The sequence below is a fragment of the Balaenoptera borealis genome, assembly GCF_965194805.1.
Source record: "Balaenoptera borealis genome assembly, chromosome: 2".
In the NCBI taxonomy this organism is placed as follows: domain Eukaryota; kingdom Metazoa; phylum Chordata; class Mammalia; order Artiodactyla; family Balaenopteridae; genus Balaenoptera; species Balaenoptera borealis.
The window spans coordinates 156,325,162-156,345,087 of NC_138867.1; the positions used below are offsets into that span (position 1 = coordinate 156,325,162).

General features: G+C 50.8%; 1 protein-coding gene across 1 annotated transcript in view; it reads left to right on the forward strand.

Annotated features, from left to right (window-relative positions):
• FGF18 (fibroblast growth factor 18) overlaps positions 1-9,650 on the forward strand; it is a 35,078-nt gene extending 25,428 nt beyond the window's left edge. Inside the window, exons 4-5 of the mRNA XM_082380887.1 lie at positions 1,487-1,593; positions 8,499-9,650. Coding sequence (XP_082237013.1) covers positions 1,487-1,593; positions 8,499-8,765 — 374 coding nt within the window. The 3' untranslated portion in view covers positions 8,766-9,650. The remainder of the gene's footprint in view (positions 1-1,486; positions 1,594-8,498) is intronic.
• The last annotated feature ends 10,276 nt before the right edge of the window (positions 9,651-19,926 follow it).

Genomic DNA, 19,926 nt, shown 5'->3' on the forward strand with positions numbered 1-19,926 from the left:
CAGTGTTGGTTAATATTCTCAACTCAGTGATTACTAGGGATGGGGGAAGGTGGAGAGAAGAATGTGCCCCCCACCCTTGTTCCTAGAATTACTAAATTCTTGTTAGATCTTTAAATTTTATATAAATTCTTCTTTTTTTCCTTGGAAAGGTGGGTATCATATTTTAATTAGTAGTGGTGTCAAAGGAAGGCTAGATTAATTATTTGGAAATCCTGAGTTCCAGATGGTTTTAATTTTCACAGCAGGGCATCAGGGTATTTATTTAAAATTTTTTTATTAAAATCATACCTAGTGTATTTTAGGGGCACTGAGGTACACTCTTTGTGGCTCCAAGGATACTGTATTTAGGGCTATGATTTTTGTTATTGAGAAGCAAGTCCCTTGTCACTGAAATAAAAATATTTTGGGTGAGGGAGGGGCAGGTGCTGGGAAGCAAAGAGTGAGGGGAGGGAGGGTGAGAATGGGGGGGTGGTCATAGGCAAAGAAGGGGGTGGTGGTGGTGGGAAATCCAGGCACAGGGATTCAGGTTCAGAGAGGGCACATGACCTGCCAAAGTCACACAGCACCCTACTGGGGAGAAAATGTGGACTGGAGGGGTCTCACAGTATGCCTAATCAAGAGACAGTCACCCTTTGGCCACTTGATGTCCTTGTTTAGTCAGGCCTTTGGGGATCAGCTCTGGACACCCCCATCCTGAGGGAGGCTCTGTGGAGCATAGATGGTTTAGCATGGGGCCTCCCACTCCTGACCAGGGGGTATTGGGTCCTGGTTGGGACTTCCCGGCTCCTGGGAGGTAGTTATTCTTCAGCCTTGGTGGCCTTGATCGAGGAAGGTGAAGTATTATGCAGATAGCCTCCTTTCCCCAGGGACTCGAAACACCCCTCCCTGACCCTTCCCCACTTCAAGTGGCCAGGGCACTCCCTCACCCATATCCCCAGAGGGGAGGGGACTCTCCAGATGTTGTTTTCCCTGGAGGAAGGGGCCTGTGACCTAAATTTTGGAGGAAGCAGCTTGGCATTCCACAAGGCAAGGTGTGTGTGTGTGTGTTTTGTGTGCGTGTGCGTAGTGTGCATGCCTGTGTGAGCTCACGTGCCTCTGAATGTCTGACCCCTTAGTTCAGAGACTGCTGCTTTTCTGGGGTTATTTGTGTGGCTGTCTGTCCTGCCTTGGGGAAGGGTGTTGGCGGGGGAGGGTAAGCGGATGACGAGGGGAGGAGAAGGCACACTGGTCTTCAGCCACAAGGGGCGATCTGGGTCCCAAGTGGAGTCAAGAGAGGCTGGGAGTCGGGGAACAGGTGTCAGACAGCTTCTCTCCCTGCCTAAGGGGCAGGCTGCTCCAGAGAGACCTGTCAGAGGCATCCCCCATGCCTGATTTTGGGGGCAGTGGGAGGTCTGGGGACAGGGTCAGGGATCATGTCGCTGAGTCTTTAGGCCAGCCATTGCCCCTGGTAAAAAAATGTGTCTTGTTCTCCTTCTGCCTTTCGAAGCCCAGCTCCTAGTGGAGACAGATACCTTCGGTAGTCAAGTCCGGATCAAGGGCAAGGAGACGGAATTCTACCTGTGTATGAACCGGAAAGGCAAGCTTGTGGGGAAGGTAAGTGATGGTCTGGATTGGGTGGGTCCCCCGGCAGCTCTGGGTAGATGGAACAGTATGTCCAGGGCCCTATCAGCCCCAAATGGAAAACAGGCCCCATGAATGTGTGTGTGTGTGTGTGTGTGTGTGCGTGTGTGTATGTGTATGTGTGAGATTCCCATTGTGATCTCTTCCTTTCACCACCCCACTTCTTCTCTGTCCCCACACCTGCAGCCTGCCAGGCCGAGGTATCTGTGGCTGTGACTTTCGTGAGCACACAGGGCCCTGATCTCTCCTGGTGGATGTGGAGCTCTGGCTTGCTTGGTAGTGGGAGAATCCTCGAGGGGTTCTGAGGCCCCCTGCCTGAATGTACCTGATGTCTGGGAACAGGGAACCATTAGGCCAAGGGCAGGGGCTGCAGCATTGTTTTAACAATCACCAGGGGTTTACGACTCCTCAAAGCAGCGCCTCTGGAACCCAGCAGCCTTGTCAGCTCTGGGCCTCATGATTCTAGCATTTCAGGAAGATTTTATTACTTTGGAATAGGCAAGAGAGCTGCATGTAACAAATTAGGGCAGGGGTGGGGTGTGGACCCACATGCCAGGGGTTCTGAGCCTCCACTGATGCTGCATTTTGATGCTGCCCCCCTTTTTCCTAGTGTCTGTTTGTGAAGTTCATACACTTGCTTCCTTTGGATGTTCCAGTGGAAAGCATTACTGGTGGTAGCTCTATAGTGGCATGCTCCGTGTTCCCTTCTCTCTGCAGGGACCCGACTCACCCCCTATCCACCTTCTATAATGGAGGGGGGTGGTGGCTTCTGCTGAACAGGTGGAGTGGGGGGTGGAGGGCAGACCCAGATTCCAAGGAGGATGGCTTCTTCGACTTGGCGGCAAGACCTTGGGTGATGATTTGCATTTATTACACCTTGTTGGGGAGAAGGAAGCATGACCTCAACTCCTGTTTAAGCCATGGTTTTGACTTCCTGAATCCCCCAATTCTTATCTGTCTCCCCTCCCCCATTCCCAAGTGCCTGTAGAGAAGGTAACAGGCCAGGGACCTGTTACCTGGCTGGACAGAGCCAGGGTATTGTTGCTTATTATTTGTTAATAACAACGGTACCAATAGCCTCTGTTAATTGAGCACCTGCTTTCTGCTGGGCACTGAGCAAAAATGCTCCAAAATAATCCCAAGAGGTTGGTACTGCCACCATCCCCATTTCACAGATGAGAAAGCTGAGGCTTGGCCACATCCGGGCACTTGTCCCAGGTCCCACGCTAGAGGTAGGCGGGCTTCAAAGCCCGGTTTGGAAGGCAAAGGAATCCAGCTGCACTGCCCACACCGACTGGAGCTTCTCAAAGAGCAAAATACTAGTAATCCGTGTAGCGCGGCCCCGGTATGCCAAGGAGTGGTTTTAATTAGTGATTCACTTTCCGCGTCCCGAGGCCGGCCGGCCAGCCAGCGAGGGGGTCCGGGGCAGGGGCGGCGGGCAGGCCGGGCGCCGGGTGCCCTGGCCTGGCCGTGCGTTTCCTGTGGCGGCGCGGCAAGCACCGCGTCAGGCGCTTTGTTCTCCTGCCCGCCTGGGCCGCCTCCCAGGCCCAACCTGCTTGCAGCTGTGGGCTCGGCTTTCTCCCCCCCACCACCTTTTTTTTTTTCTGTTTAAAGGAGGGGCCGCGCTGCAGCCCGCCGTGCTCAGTGCCTGCGCGCCCCTCCCTCCCCGTCTACGCGGTTCCCGGCATCTTGACCCCAGGAGGGCCGTCTTGGGGTCAAAAGAACAGCCCCGTCCCTTCGGGCCGCTCCCCGCCGCCGGCCGCCCTCCGCCCGCCCGCCGGCTGGCCGCTGAGTCACCGCTTCCACAGGAGCCGGCTCCGATTTCCTGCCCCCTCGCCCTCTCTCCCGTCATTAATATTGGGGATGGTTCAGCTGGCGGCGAGGCTTCGCGTAGCCCAGGGAGGCTCGCCCCCACCCGCCCCCACCCGCCCCCTCCTCTCCTCTCCCCTCCCCTCCCCTCCCTTCGCTCCGCCCCGCTTGCTGCAGCTCCCCCCATCATCTCTTTCCGGTCTTCTGGGCTGACCTGGGAGGCTCCAAGGGCGCTCCACCAACCCACCCCACCCTAGTCCCCCTGTCCTGACTTTGCCCTGGGCAGGTCCCCCTGTTGGCCTCTGCCTAGCCCAGCGCCCCTCACTCTCTCTGGCTCCTGCAGCTGGAACCCCAGGCCCTTGGGTTGCTGTTCCATCACAGACTCCCCAGCCAGTCAGACCCCGGTCCTGGAATTACTCTTGGTAGCCCGTGTGTCTGCTCCATCCCTAACTCCTGCCTCTGTTCTGGCCTCATACCTTCTCCGGAATAATGTTCCTCAGCGGCCTCAGGCTCCACCTCCAGGCCTTTCCCCAGTGCCCACCCTCAGCTTTCTAAAGCACAAAAGGGATCAGGTCTTCCCCATCCTCTGTCCCCAGCTCAGCTCAGAACCAGTCCCTGGGTCCTCACCATCTACCCAAGAAAGGCTACACTCCTTGGGGAGAGCTTCCCTGCCCTCGTGGTCCTTGTGTCACGGACACATGGCACTGCCAGCCTCTACTACCTGATGGCGCCTTCAGGCTTTGTGCATGCTGTACCCTCTGCCAGGACTGCCCTTCCCTTGACCATCCGCCTGGATGAGTCCTGGCTCATCCTGCCGTAGCCTCTGGCTTCACTGACTGCTCAGTCAGCGCACCCGCCCTGGAGCCCATAGCCCATCGCACAGCCGTCTCTCTCCGGTCTGCTTACCTGGGTTGTCACTGTCTGTCTTCGTGCCTGCATCCCCCGCTGCATCCAATTGTGGATCCATCCATCATGCTTCTTGTACCTGCCCAAAGGGCTGCAGGGGCACCAAAGAAATAGAAATGTGGGTGCTTGCTTTCTGAGGATTGATTCTTAACCTACAGCCAGAATTAGCCACATGAGGCCCAGGAATCCAAGTGCCCTGACCTCACTGAGCCTCAGTGTCCTCACCTGTAAAATGGGAAGATAACGCTGGCACTTAGTAGGCACTTACTTGCTGAACATGAGTTACCTTCCTTTTTGAAGCCAGGTCCTTCACCTGTGGGAATCCTTGACCTCAGCTTAGGCTCTGGATCCTTTGGCTCAACGGGATAGCTTCCTTGGATGGTCTAGACCCTGGGTGTCAATCTTCTACATTTCTGGCCACAGCTGGACACATCTGCTGAGCCCCCAGCAGAGCCTTTGCCAATGTTCCAGACCCTTGGCTGTGCTACTCCCTCTGCTGCATTGTACCCATCTTATGCCAGAGCTCTTCTCCCGAGCCCCTGAGAGAGAAGTAGCCCCGCTTCTCCTTGCCACCTCTCTGGACCCTACGTCCACCTGACCTAGGAGATAGCACTTCCTTTCATTCCATAAAGAGTTGTTGAGTGTCAAACACTATGTACCAGGCAGTTTTTCCCCATTTGTGGAGATTCAACCCAGATGGATTTTTCTCATCTGCCCCCTCCTGTGTGATTACTGGTGTTTCCTCTTTGGGGCAACATAGGGCCCCAGACCCTTTCAGGGCAGAGGGTACCCTGCCTACCACTGTATCTTTGTGAAGACTGCTTTGGTTGGAAGTGACTGAAACCCAATTCAAAATGCCTTGAAGCAAAAAAGGACTTTTTTGCCTATGTAACCAGGGGGTAGTTCTAGTTTCATGGAAGACTAGATCTAGGAGCCAAATGATGTGATCTGGTTTCAGTCTTCAGGTCAAATAGAAGGAATAGGACTCCAGTTTGGAAAGAAGGAGGTTGGAGGTGGTAGAGGGGGAGAGATGATCAAATTCTACTAAATCACCAAGGTTCTGGGATGGGCTATTCACTTACTCTCTAAATATTGATGATCTGCCTTGCCTGAACTGATTGAGTCAGCATTTTCAGGGGTGAGGCCCATGCATATGTGTTTTTTTAAATCTCTGCGGGCCATAAGCAGGGTTATAGAGGTAGTCAGCAGAGGTGAGGGTCAAGCCCCGGGACAGCCTACTGTTAGCTTCTTATCCACTGGGTCTGAGTTCATGGTGGGGAACTTGTGACCATCATAGGCCCCATGGCTCCTCCCAAGGGGCTCCTGACCTCTGGAGTGCCAGGAATCTCAGCCTGAAGCCCAGATCCTCAACCCAGACGTGGATGAGCACGTGTGCCAGGCGGTGTGCTGGCCCTTGAACCTCCGAGTTCTTGCTTCATGCCCACGGTGGCTCTGTGGGCCTGGGGGAGAGGAGGTGTTTTGATGGGCAGTGCCCACTCTTCCATACCCTTTCTCCTCATGGGCCTGTCTGGCACTAGACAGCAGAGAAGCGAGCTACACGTGGCAAACACAGGTTCAAATCCTGGCTCTGCCACTTAACAAGCTCCGTGACCTTGGGAAAGCCATTTTTGCCTCTTTGAACTGTTTTCTTCTACCAGGTAGAGTCTACCTTAGCAAGTTGAGAGGATTAAATGAGGTAATGCATGTGGAAATGTCTGGCCTATAGTTGGCAATCAATAAATTCTGAATGATTGAGTGAATGGATGAGGAGGGAGCCCAAGGCTGGCAGGCAGGGAGCTCCAGCCCTCTCCTCACTCTTCTTAGCACATCCCCCAGGGGAGGGGCCTCTCATAGCTCATGACTGTCTCTGGGGCCTTAGTAAGGGATCCAGGAGACAGAGTCCATTTTCTTTCGGAGGAAAACCCATTCATGTGTCAACCCCACCGTTTCTATCCGAGCAGAACTCTCATCCATTTAACCACAAATGCTCTGGGCACCCCTGTCTTGGGCTAAGATTTGTGCCGAGCCAGGAGAGCAACTGAGAAGCAGTCCTGACCTCCTGAAGCTCTTGGGCTGATGAAGAGGCAGGCAGATACAGAATTGCTCTGTTGGGGGATGGCGGGAGAAGGAATGGGTGTTGAGGTGTTTCGGAAGATGGAGTATGTGAGTTCAGTAAAGCCTGGTGTTTAAATGGAGTCTTGAAGGAAGAGGAGGAAATATCCAGGGAGCTAGATGGCAGTCAGGGAAGGCTTCCCAGGGGAGGTGGTTACTGAACTGAGCCTTGAAGGTTGAAAGCAGTTTTCCAGGCAGATGCTCTAGGGTGGGGAAACAGCCATGGTGTAGGCTTTATTCAGTTTGCTCTGACCGTTCCATCGAAACCAGCGAAGGGACCTGGACTCAGGTTGGATAGGCAGCTTCCAGAATTATTCATGGGGGACTCAGAGCCCAGAGACCACTCCTTCCTATCAGCCTTGCACATATGCCCGGCTTCCCTCACAATTGTCCCTCACTCCTCACCCAGCCCCTAATGTCCTCTGGGTCCTGTATGTGTCTCCCAGGCCACCCCCCCCAACCCCGCCCACTCTGCAGCCTCCTCAAAAGATCTCTCCTCCAGAGAATGTTTTCTTACCCTGCCTGTCCCGTTCTGCGAAGTTCAACATTTTGTCTGCAGGGCCCAAGCTTGCCCTCTGCTCAAAGGTGAACGTTCCTGGAAGCTCCGGCCCATTTTCCACTTCAAACAAAAGGCTGGAACTCGCACCTCAGTCTCCATGAACAGCCAGACCGCTGGGCTTCCAACTTGGCTGGGCATCCGTCTGTAACGAGGAGTGGGCCCGGCCTAAATTTGGAGATGTTAGCTGGAAACTCGAGTGCTGCTAATTCAGGCCTTCCAACTTTGTGTGTTTCCCACTCTTCCACACAGAGCAATTCGACTTTCTCAAGGAGGAGATTCAAAGCCTGCTTCGCACCACTCTTTGTCCAGATCCAAGGAGGGAGGCCAGACTGTCCGAACCACCTGCTCTTCAGGAATAATTTAACAAGTTCCTACTGTGTGCCAGCCTCGTTTATAAGCGTCATTCCTCGTAACATCTCTATGACGCAGGAGTCGTTTTCCCTATTTGATCCGGGCGAGGAATCCAAAGTTTAGAGAGTGGAATTAACTAGCCTGAGGTCACATAAGGAAGTGTTAGAGTTGATTCAACTTCTGACTCTGAATCTAGCGCTCCTTGCCTAGCATAGTCTCCCAGGGAGCTCACCTGGGACCCTGAAGTCTCAGAACCAGAGGTAGAGGCTTTGGAGTTTGGCCATGCCAAAACTCTTATTTTTAGAGGTTCCCACCACTCTTCACACCAAACATTAAGATGTACCACATCCCACATGTAATGGAGTTTATGTTTAACTATATAACAGTGGAGTTGATTGGCAGTTGAGTAGTTGGCTTCATCTCAGGTTTAGTGCATGTTAGTTGGGACTCCTTTCTGTTGCATGTGGTAGGACACAGTCTCAACTGTTTTAAAGGACATGAGATATTATTGGCCCACATAACAGTGAGGTAACTTGAGTTTCAGATGCAGCTCGGTCCAGAAGCTAAAAGATGTGAGGAGGAATCGGTTTCTGTCATTCTCTTCCTCTTGGCTTTCCTTGCTCCAAGCTGGCTTTGTCGTCAAACAGAATTTCCCCTCATGGTGGTACGATGGCTGCCTTCGCTTCAGCATTACATGGTTCCCAAGTGTAAATCGGCTTGTGATTTTGGGGATTACGTACACAAGAGTCTCAGGGAACACTGATGGGATGGCTCAGGCCACATGCTGTGCTCTGCACCAGTCATGGGAAATAATGTTTTGATTGGTCAGGTCTAGGTCTCTTGTTCTAGTAGAGCTGAGGTGGAAGCCCCTGGTTACAGGGTGGAGAGTGGAAGAGATGGATCCCTGAGTGGTAATGGGAGGATGTTACCTAATTGGTGAGTAGGGAAGGATGCAGGGGCTAGTATGACAAATCCACTCCATAGATCCAGGGAGTGAAATTGCTGAGGCCAGAGCTTGGGTCAGGCCCTCTCTACTCCGCTACCCCAAGCCTTGACCACCTGCCCATGCCCTCTCTACATAGCTCTGTCCCTTGCGCCTGCCCTCCCACTTCTCACCTCCTCCTTCTCTCTCTTCCTGCAGCCCGATGGCACCAGCAAAGAGTGTGTGTTCATCGAGAAGGTCCTGGAGAACAACTACACAGCCCTGATGTCGGCCAAGTACTCTGGCTGGTACGTGGGCTTCACCAAGAAGGGGCGACCACGGAAAGGCCCCAAGACCCGGGAGAACCAGCAGGACGTCCACTTCATGAAGCGCTACCCCAAGGGACAGGCAGAGCTGCAGAAGCCCTTCAAGTACACCACAGTGACCAAGCGGTCCCGGCGGATCCGCCCCACACACCCCGGCTAGGCTGGCCCCGCTGTGGCCCCGCCAGGCTTCCCCAGCCCACACTCACACTCACAGAGAACTGCAATCAGAGGAATATTTTTACATGAAAAATAAGGAAGAATTTCTATTTTTGTATATTGTGTTTAAAAGAAGACAAAAAACTGAACCAAAATTCTTGGGGGAGGGGAGCGATAAGGATTTTATTGTTGACTTGAAACTCCCTATGACAAAAGACTCACACCAAGGGACTGTTGTCAACACACAGGTGCTTGTGTCTCTCTAGGAACAGACAACTCTAAACTTGTCCCCAGAGGAGGACTTGAATGAGGAAAACGACACTCTGAGAAACCAAAGTCCTTTTTCCCAAAGGTTCTGAAAGCAAAAAAAAAAAAAAAAAAAAAAAAAAAAGAAAGAAAGACAAAAAAAAGACAAAAAAAAGCAAAAAAAACAAAAAAGAGAGAGAGAAAAACAAAGAGAAAGTAGTATCCCCTCACCCCCAACATACTCCCCCTCTTTCCCAATCCCCTGTCCCTGCCCCAAACTCCAACAAAAATCGCTCTCTGGTTTGCAGTCATTTATTTATTGTCTGCTGCAAGCTGCCCCGAGACACCGCGCAGGGAAGGTGTGCCCCTCGGAATTCTCGGCGCCTCGACTTCCGACGACAGACGGCCTCGTCCAATCATGGTGACCCTGCATTACTCACAGTTCTGGAGGATGCTGCTATCAACCTTCCATGACTCACGTGACCTAGTACACCAATGAATAAGGGAATATTTTAAAACCAGCTATATTATATATATTATATATATATAAGCTATTTATTTCACCTCTCTGTATATTGCAGTTTCATGAACCAAGTATTACTGCCTCAACAATTAAAAACAATCGACAAATTATTTAAAAAACCATGAGGCGAGTGGTGGCCGGGGGCGGGGCTCAGGTGCCCTTTGTGTTTCATTCTTCTCAGTCTGAGGTCATTGGGCTGAGAGCTGGGGCCTTGCTTATTCATTCATTCATTCATTCATTCATTCGACATGGGCACTGTTGTAGGCACTGAGAATGCATCCTTAAACAAAGCAGATGGAAACCCTTGCCTCCAGAAAGATTAAATTCTAGTGAGTCATGATTCAGTGGTTTACTCAGTCATATGTTCACATACATGTGCTCTCACATACATTTACTCTGCACCTCCTATGTTCCAAGGCCTTTCAAGGCCCTGGGGCTTTATCAAAGAACACAAGACAAAAAAATCCCAGCCCGCAGGGGACTTCACTTATAGTAATTCTCTTGATAGCAATGATTCTTTGCTTCATTCATTGACTTATTACTGGAATCACTTATTCAACATATATTTATTTAGCCCTTACTAAATGCCAGGCACTCTTTTAGGTATTGAAAATTCATCAAAGAACAAAACAGACAAAAAAAAAAAAATCATGCTTCATGGAATTTGCAGTCTAGGGATTATTGATTGAGTCATTTGTGGAGTCGGCACCTGGGTTTTGCCAGGCACAGGCTGAACAAGGCAGTGGTGGTCCCCACTCTCCTTCTTCTGGTGGTGGAGGGGGTCAGAGGGCCCAGGTCAGGAGGGGACCTGGTGTTTCTCTCCTCAGACTCTCACGGGCTGGATCATGAGTGTGTTTGGCATCGTGAACTTCCAGGGGCCTTTTCTCCTACGTCTTCTTTCCCAGGGCCTGTCCCAGGATGTGGAGGTGGAAAGCAGATTGGGCTTGAGGTTGACTGAGGCAAAGGTGCCTCTTATAAGTGTCCTGCTGCTGTCACCTGCCTCCCTTGAAAACGCCGCTTGCCAAGAATGGCCAGAAGAGGTCCCCCGTGAGGCCCTACGGAGAAGGAAGGGGCAGGGCTGGGGGGTGGCGTGGGGGACAGTAGCACCTTCTCTGCAGAGAGCTCCTGGACAGGGACGGAGCTTGGCTTCTTCCGAGCTCCCTCTATGACCCGCCTCTGAGCTCAGGCCGAGCACAATGCTTGGTTCGGTCTTTCTTTATCCCTGGGCCCCATCCTGCGTCCTGTGTGTCTGTGGCTCACTCTCCTGCCTGTCACATCACATCTCCTGAGGGCTTTGTGAAGCCCTGTCAGGTGCGCAATCTCATTGTGACCTCCTGATAACTTGCGAAGAAGGTACTATCATTATCCCCATCTTATAGATGAGGAAAAGTTTGGCTGCTTCCCTGCGGTCACGGAAAAAGTGGTGGGGCCGGTATCCAAATCCTAGACTCTCTAGGACTGCAGTAGCTGCCACTTGGTGAGTGCTTACTGGGTGTCAGACCCCCTGCTAGGTGCTTCACGTCCACCGCCCAGGCATCCAGCAAACATCCCTTGTGTGGGACAGAGTTTGACAGGTGAACAGACTGGGGCTCAGAGAGATCACTGACATGCCCAAGACCTCAGGGAGCAGGTGACTGAGTTTGAGATCCTTGGTGATAATAATTGTGATGATGGTTGTCATTTATTGGGCACCTATTATGTGTCAGTTCCTTTCACCCTCTATTATTTTATTGAAACAATTACCCTATGAGATGGATATGTACTATCTTTTGCATTGGAGGTTTCAGAGAAGTGAAATGATCTGCCCAAAGCAATCCAAGCCAGAAAATCGTGGCACCAGAATTCAATCAACCAATCATTCATTCACCTGATAAATATGTATTGTTTACTCTGTGCCAGATGCTGGAGATACCGCAATGAGCTGAGCAGAGCCCTTGCCCTCATGGAGCTTACATTCCATTGGGGAAGATACAGTAAGCCAAATAAATATAAAATATGTCAGGTAGCGGTAAATCATAAGGTAAAAGAAAATAGGGTGAGGGGTTAGAGGTGATGGGGCTACTATTTTAGATAGAATGGTCAGGGAAGGCCTCTGGAGGGGGGACCCATGCAAACACTGAGGGGAAGAGCATTCCAGGCAGAGGGAAGAGAGAGTGCCAAGGCCTGGAGGCCTGTCAACGGAGTAAGGAGGGGCAGGTGGGGCTATTGCAGAATGGACGAGGGAGGCTGAGTTTTGGAGGGGGCCAGACTTGAACTTTTTTATTTGGAGTGAGATGGGGAGCCACATGTGATGTGCCTTACACTTGAAAGGGACTGCTCTGGCTACTGCATGGAGAAGGGCGGGCAGACTCCAGCCTGGGGCTGCCTGAGGCCATGACGACCCTGCCCTACCTCCTGCTGCTGGCTATGCCTGCCTCTTCCCCCCAGCACATCCTCAGGCCTCCATCCTCGTCCCACAGGCTGCTGGCACCTCCCACACCCAACTCCTTGCCTTTGCTCCCTCTCAGGGGCCATGGGGCCAGTGGTGATTTCCTTTCCTTGGCCCTCTAGAGCAGCGGTCCCCAACCTTTCTGGCACCAGGGACCGGTTTCATGGAAGACAATTGTTTTCATGGACCAGTGTTGGGGGGGTATGGTTTGGGGATGATTCAAGTGCATTACATTTATTGTGCACTTTATTTCTATTATTATTACCCTGTAATATATATTGAAATAATTATACAACTCACCATAATGCAGGATCAGTGGGAGCCCTGAGCTTGTTTTCCTGCAACTAGATGGGCCCCTCTGGGGGTGATGGGAGACAGTGACACCCGAAGTGTGTTGCTTACGTCCAGCCTACTCCGTAAGATGCAGCTTAATTGTCACTTGCCACTCACTGATAGGGTTTTGATATGTCTGCAAGCAATTGATTGATTATGGTCTCTGTGCAGTCAAACCTCTCTGCTAATGATAATGTGTATTTGCAGCCGCTCCCCAGCACTTGCATCACCGCCTCGGCTCCCCCTCAGATCATCAGGCATTAGATTCTCATAGGGAGCTCGCAACCTAAATCCCTTGCAGGCGCAGTTCACAGTAGGGTTCGTGCTCCTGTGAGAATCTAATGCCGCCGCTGATCTGACAGGAGGCAGAGCTCAGGCGGTAGTGTGAGCAATAGGGAGCGGCTGTAAATACAGATGAAGCTGCGCTCGCTTGCCTGCCGCTCACCTCCTGCTGTGCTGCCTGGTTCCTAACACGCCATGGATCGCTACTGGTCCGTGGCCTGGGGTTTGGAGACCCCTGATGTAGAGACTTGCTGTGTGCCCTGGAGCGAGTCACTTCCCCTCTCGGGGTCTGACTTTGGAAGATGTGGACAGAGCTTTCTGGATATTTCCTGAGCTATGAGAAATACGTTAATGATAAGTGCAGTGGACTGGCAAGAAGATTTCTCAGCCAAGGATGATGTCTTAGGATGCTTGCTTAAGGGGAGAACTGAATGAGTGTTTCCACAGTCCAGCTGAGTAGAACCCCAGTAATAACAGCCATCGCTTTTGTAGCACCTACTATGTACCAAGCATGATCTTATTGAATCCATCCAACCAGCCTTTGGGGTGGGCATTTTGATTTTTTAAAATTATTGTTTATTTATTTTTGCCACGCTGCGCGGCTTGCAGGATGTGGGATCTTAGTTCCCCAACCAGGGATGGAACCCCAGCCCTTGGCAATGAAACTGCGGAGTCCTAACCAATGAACAGCCAGGGAATTCCCTGGGGTGGGCATTTTTAGCCTCACTTTATAGAGCAGGCTCAGAGAGGTGAAGTCACTTGCCTGAGGTCACATAGATAGTCAGTAGAGGAGCTGGGATTTGAACCCAAGTCCGCCTGTTCCTAGAGCTACGGCTTGACGCCAGCCTGGATGCTTGGAGCAGTCAGCCTCTGTCCAGAGTTTCAGTCTTTCCCCCCAGCCCACTGATCCTGCCTCTACGTCCATCATCTCCCACCGCCCCCGGAGGAAGGAGGCAGGTATAAACCACATTTCCAGGTGCCTAATGTTGGCCCATCCCTGAGCCTCTGGATCCTGCCCAAGATATCAGTGTCCCAGAGGTCACAGATATCTGGGACCTAAGGTACCTGAGTTTGTTTTCCTCTTGGCCACTTTGCCAGCTGTGTGACACTGGGCACATCATGTCTTTTCTGTGAGACAATATCCTTCATTAATCCAACTGTTTTTTACCTTGCAGGGCACATGTAATGTTTAAAAGAGATAGGAGAGCGAATAATTGGGGATTATTCCTGCCTAGTAAGAGCTGGAAGGCACCCATGCAAGTGTTTTATCCTCAGTCTTTTCTCTCCGCCTCCCTTCAACTTTTTTTTTTTTTTGGCCATGCCCCCAGCAGCATGCGGGACCTTAGTTCCCTGACCAGGGATCAAACCCATGCCCCCTGCAGTGGAAGCGCAGAGTCTTAACCACTGGACCACCAGGGGAGTCCCAACCTCATCACTTTAGAGAGGAAGGAACCACGACTCAGACAGGGGAAGTGACTTGCTCCAGGGCACCCAGCAAGTTAATGACAGAGCCCATTAGATGACCAATGAATAGAGATGATGCTGATAATAAACCAGCAGGGTGTAGCAAAGGGAGGTGAGTCAGGGCTCTTCCAGGGAGGTCAAGGGTCAGAGGGCCCCTTCAATGGCCCGCCAGGTCCCTCTTAGCACCCTTCCAAAATTTGCTTCTCTGACCCAAAGAAGTAGAGGGCGGAAGGAGATGGTTGAGGTCTCTTGATCCCAGACCCTCACCCTCTTGCCCCTCACCCCTACGGTGGTGCTCTGTGCCAGAAGTGAATAAAGATGGACCCTTGCCTAGCATTTCAAGGGGTCAGTGAGCAAGAAGAATAGGATCTGTCCCCACCTCGGGAGAGAAGTGGGTTTGGGGACGAGAGCGAGCTCTCTACCTACCCACCCCACCCTTGGGCATTGTTTGGATTCAGTCTCCTCCCACTATGGCCACCCCTCCCCTGACCACTGGGGTAGGAGAGGGAAGTGACGTCTATCAGGCACCTATTCTAGACCGACCCTTATGATCACAGTGATGTGCACACACCTTGTTCAGGATGGTGCCTGGTGCAGAGTAAGCTCTTGGTACCTTAGCTATTACTATCATCACATTTGATTGGCACAAGGACATCGCAAGATAGGTGTTAGAAGGCCCATTTTGTAGACAGGGAAACTGAGACCCACAGAAGAATGCAACTGGCCGTGGGTTTCATGATAGAAAGTGACAGAGCCAGATTTGAATCCAGGCTTCCCTGTTTCTACTTTCCACTTCCCCACCATTCCTCCTCATCCCTGCTTTTGTTGGGGGTGGAGAGGGGAATAAAACACCAAAATTTGGGGCAAGAGAAGGAAAGTGTCCCTACTGGGTGGGTGGGGAGGACATGACAACAAGGAGAGGCTGGGTCTGGGGGTTTTCCTACCAACCAGGTAAGCTGAGGGGTGGGGCAGGGGGTAAAGCCCCAGGCTGAGTGTGGGAATGAGATGCTCTCCTGGCTGCCTGCCCAGCTGGAGCCTAACAAGGGATGCTCGGGGCTTGAAAGCCTCATAAATGGGCAGAGGCCTCCTTCCACAGCCCCAGGATTGGGGCTTCCAAAGAAACAGTAGTGAATTAAGTGCTAAAGATGTGAAGGCTGCCCCCGCAGCCATGCAATTAGGTAGTGGGTCTGTTACAAACATCAGGTGGGGAGTTGGGGACCAGATGGCGGCGAGGCTCACCCTTGCTATCCTGTCTGGAGCTGCCTGGCCCCCTGGCTGAGGTTTCCAGCTCTGGCAAGGAGAGAAGGCGGCGGGAAGCCACGGTGTGTGGCCCCCTGCAGAGCAGGCCATTAATGGACCAGGCATTCCTCCCGTCCCTTGGGCAGCTTCACGGACCTATTTAGCACTTGCTAGAATTTCTGCCCAGCTCCTCCACTTGTGGAAGGAGCAACTCTTTGAATGTTCCAGTCTGCCAGACTGACCACTGCAGCTGCAGGACCTGTTGTGGCCCCTAGGGTGGGTCAGAGGTGCTGACTAATTTTAAAAGACTGTCAGACTGAAATTTCATTTGCCTGAGCCACGCAGGGCTAATTGTCACCTACTGAGCACCAGCTCTGTGTGGGCATTTTTTTTTTTAAATTAATTAATTAATTTATTTTTGGCTGCATTGGGTCTTCGCTGCTGTGCACGGGCTTTCTCTAGTTGCGGCGAGCGGGGGCTACTCTTCCTTGCGGTGCGCGGGCTTCTCATTGCAGTGGCTTCTCTTGTTGCAGAGCACAGGGGCTAGGTGTACAGGCTTTAGTAGTTGTGGCTCGCGGGCTCTAGAGCACAGGCTCAGTAGTTGTGGCGCACGGGCTTCGTTGCTCCGTGGCATGTGGGATCTTCCCGGACCAGGACTCGAACCCATGTTCACTGCATTGGCAGGCGGATTCTTAACCACTGCACCATCAGGGAAGTCCCTGTGTGGGCATTTTATCCAATTCTCTTATTTAAGTCTCACCATAATCCTCTGAGATAGTTATTTTTATCTGCTTCCTACCAACGAGGAAACTGAGGCTCCGAAAAGGTCAAGGTCAAGTAGGTCAAGGCTTGGTTAAAGTCATCCATCAGACTCCTGGAATCTTGCACATGACTCTTATTACCACAAAGCAGCCCCCCAGGGAGTTGGTCTTAACCTGTTCTATCCAAGGACAGAGGATCCAAGAAGCAAAGTGATATGCTCAAAATCACTCATTTATTAAGCAGTGAAGCCAGGATTTGAAACTAGGTCCATCGGGTTTTAGAATCTTACCTCTCTACTCCTGCCAAATCTCCACTTCTCTCTCTGTTTCTGGGTTCTTTGGCTACAATGGACAGAAACACATGAAATCTGACTTAAGCTTATAAGGAAATTTATTGGCTTGTATAACAGAAAAGTACATAGGCACTGCCTTCAGGCAAAGCTGGATCCAGGTGCTCAGTCTCCTCTCCCAGCTTCTGCTATGTTGGCTTCATTCTCAGGAAGATTTTCCCTGTAGTTCCTTACATCTTACTGACTTAATCACTTCAGAGAAAATGGAACATACCTTTTTCAGAGGCTTCAGTAAAAGTCCCAGGGCTGATTCTGATTGGATCAGTTCTCTCTATTCTTGAGCCAATCACTGTGATCAGGGAGACAGAATCTTTCAGTGACAAGACCTAGGTCATGGGCAAGTCCTTGGAGCTGGAGTCGGGGGCGGCCATTGGCCAGTTCCACCAACTGTAAGGTCTGAAAGGGGCACAGGGGTGGTTTCCCAAAGGAATATGGAAGTGTTATTACCAGAATAAAGGGGCAAAAGCAATAAAAGTCTGCTCCAGTGTTCTCCACTTGGGTGTGCATCAGAATCTCCAGAAGGGCTTGTTAACACACAGACTGCCAGGCTTCACCCCTATGCGTTCTGCTTCAATAGGTCTGGGGTGGGCCCAAGAATGTGCAAGTTCCCAGTGGATACTGCTGCTGCTCTGGGGGCCACACTTAGAGAACCACTGATCTGTACCTTTCTCTTACCCTCATTCTCTTCTCCCTCATCTTATCCTACCGTGTAAGGGCATCTGTACCCATCCAGGCCCTTCAGACTGGGGATGTATACACCTTGTACTATGTGAGGTCTTTCCGAGAGGCCCATGGGTACAATAACCTTACAGGAATCAGGAATCGATTGACAGATCCTCAACTTTCCTGAGTGCTCTTTCCTAAACTGATCTGCTAGAGAACTTCCCTGTGGTCCCTGGCTCCCTTCCTGCCGCACATTCCACAAAGTCCCTCCTCCACTTTACAGTAGAGCGGTACGCCTCTTGCCCTCCCTGCATCTCACTGCAGGCATTGCCTGGGATGTAGAAAACTCTAGCTCACAGAATGAAGGCATGATATCAGTGTGGGGAGCTCCCTTTAATCATGGTGCCATGAATCTACTGTAAGGCCTCAGGCTTTCCCTTGTCTTGATATTGATCTGTTCTGTAAGGGCAAAATGTGGATCCTGTTTTGGTCCAGGTGGGGTTATTCTGAATTCAGGTGCTGTGGGAGTATTGACAATTTTTCTTTAATTACCTTGCCTCTTTTATTCATTCCCCCAATATTATCTGGAATGCATTCACTACTAAGGGATGGTCTTATGAAAACAAAAGAAGTATCAATGGTGGGAGTAATTTATTTTATTTAGGGGACACAAACTCATGGCTAAATTCCATGCTTTACCTATCCATCTGTCTACCTACCTACCTACCTATCAAACCATCTTGGAATGACAATATTCAAGATTTTGAAAATGCATTCTTTGAAATACCAGTCTGGGTCCTGCTGCACTGTCACCATCCTCTGAGATGAGAAAGAGCCTGGTGTGTTTCTCATCCATCCGTTCCTTGGTCCATGTCTCTGTGGAATATTTTGCCCAGTTTCAAGAAGGAGGAGATGAAACCTTCCAAAATTACTTCCTACAGGTCATATTTGAGTAAAAGATCTTGTAGCAGAGGAAAGTTAGTATTTTATCTTTTCTTGAACATTTATTAAGACTTGCAGGGGAAATATTTTCATTTAACTTTTGCAAAACGTTGACTGGCTACCCTAAATCCACGTTCGTTTTTCATTTGGGTGGAAATCTCTTATATGCTGTCACTTGTCACTGCTCATTTATTCATTCTTATTGTGTATTTATTAGAATTAGAAGAACTTACTTGTGAATGACATGGTTTCTACTGAAAAGATATTCTCTTCAAAATTATTTAAGGGGGTTCATGAGAAAAAAGTGTGAAGACCCCAATCTAGTTCAATTCGGGCATCCGTACACTCTACAGTCAGGCACAGATATACAATCAGAAAACATTCCCCAGGGCACTGGCTGCTTGCCTGCCTTCCGCAGCTGGGAGCACAGAGGTACCTCAGCTTGGTCTCATGGGGAGACCCCAAGAGGCAGCCCTTGGGGAGCTTGCACACAGTTGAACGTTGTGAACAGATGGACTATAAAACAGTAAGAGAAGAGCATGTAGATAGAGGCCCCAAAACTCTGGATGCACAGAGGATGAGAGGACTAACTGGGAAAGAAGTGAGGGGTCAGGAGACTCTGGAAGGCTGAATGAAATTTAACTGCAAGGAGAAAGCAGGGAAGGGCAGTCCAGGCAGAAGGAACAGCAAGGAGAAGGTGGAAAGAAGCAAAAATATATGAAGATTTACAGAATATGGCATGGCAGGAGCTAGGAAGCGCAAGGTGGAGCGATGGGAGATGCAGCTGGGATGGGAGAGAGAGAGAGACAGTCAAGGCTGTGGCTTTCATAGCCCCCATTTTTTGCACGCCACTCCTGCATTGTGCACATATGTCCAAGTTCACACGCACCCTGCTCTGCACATGCAGGAACAGTCAGTCACACTCTGACGCTCAGCCAAGTGTACACACCAGCACTAAGATAGCGCAGGGTCATGCCTCCCTCCTGCCCTCCTTTCTCCTTCCTTCCTGCCTGTAACATTTTCTGAGTGCCCACTCTATACTGGATTCCTTGGAGATAAAGCAGTAAATCTCTGCCATCTCTGCCCCCCAGAGGCTTATTGAGGTGACAGACAGTTAAAAATGACCACACACTGTGATTAGTGACACAATGGGCCAGGATAGTACCAAGGGGGAGTCAGTGAGGACTTCCTGGAGGAAGAGTCCTGGAAGCTGAGACCTGAAAGAATGAGGAAGCATTGGCAAGAATAGAAGGGGGTGGGAGGGGTGAAACATTCTAGGTAGAAGAAGCAGCATTTGCAAAGACCTGGCTAAGAGAGCATAGCCTCCAGGAAAACACAGAAAGGGGGCCAGGGGAGGATTTATGATTTCAACACAGGAGTGGCAACTTGGTTGGCAAAAATGGGGGAGGGGATGTTACTAGAGGACTCTCCTCGGGTTTCTGTTTTGTTGGGGAGGCTGGGGCTTGGGCTGATGGACGAGGATGATGGTCGTGGGTACCACACCTTCCTCAGGCACCTCTGGGGACTGCTTTAGAGTCAGATGTGGTTCCATTCCTCATCAGCTTTCACCTCATGGTTTTAGCAGTCATTGAGGATCATGGCCTGCATCAGTGGTTCCCAACCAGGGTGACTTCAGGACACTTGGCCGTGTGCGGGGATGTTTTGGTTGTCACAACTGGGGGGCAGCTACTGGCGTCTAGTAGGTAGAGTCTAGGGATGCAGCTAAACATCATACCATGTACAGAACAGGCCCTACAACAAAGAATTATTTGGTCCAAAGTGTCAATTGTGCTGAGGCTGGAAAACCTTGGCCCAGATCCATTTTTCAGGAGAGTGGCAAAATGGTGATTTTCTACTTCTATCATTTCTTCTGCAGTGGTTGACTGGGATTCTTCTGTAAACAAGAACTCTTCCCCATCAACTATTCAGTTACC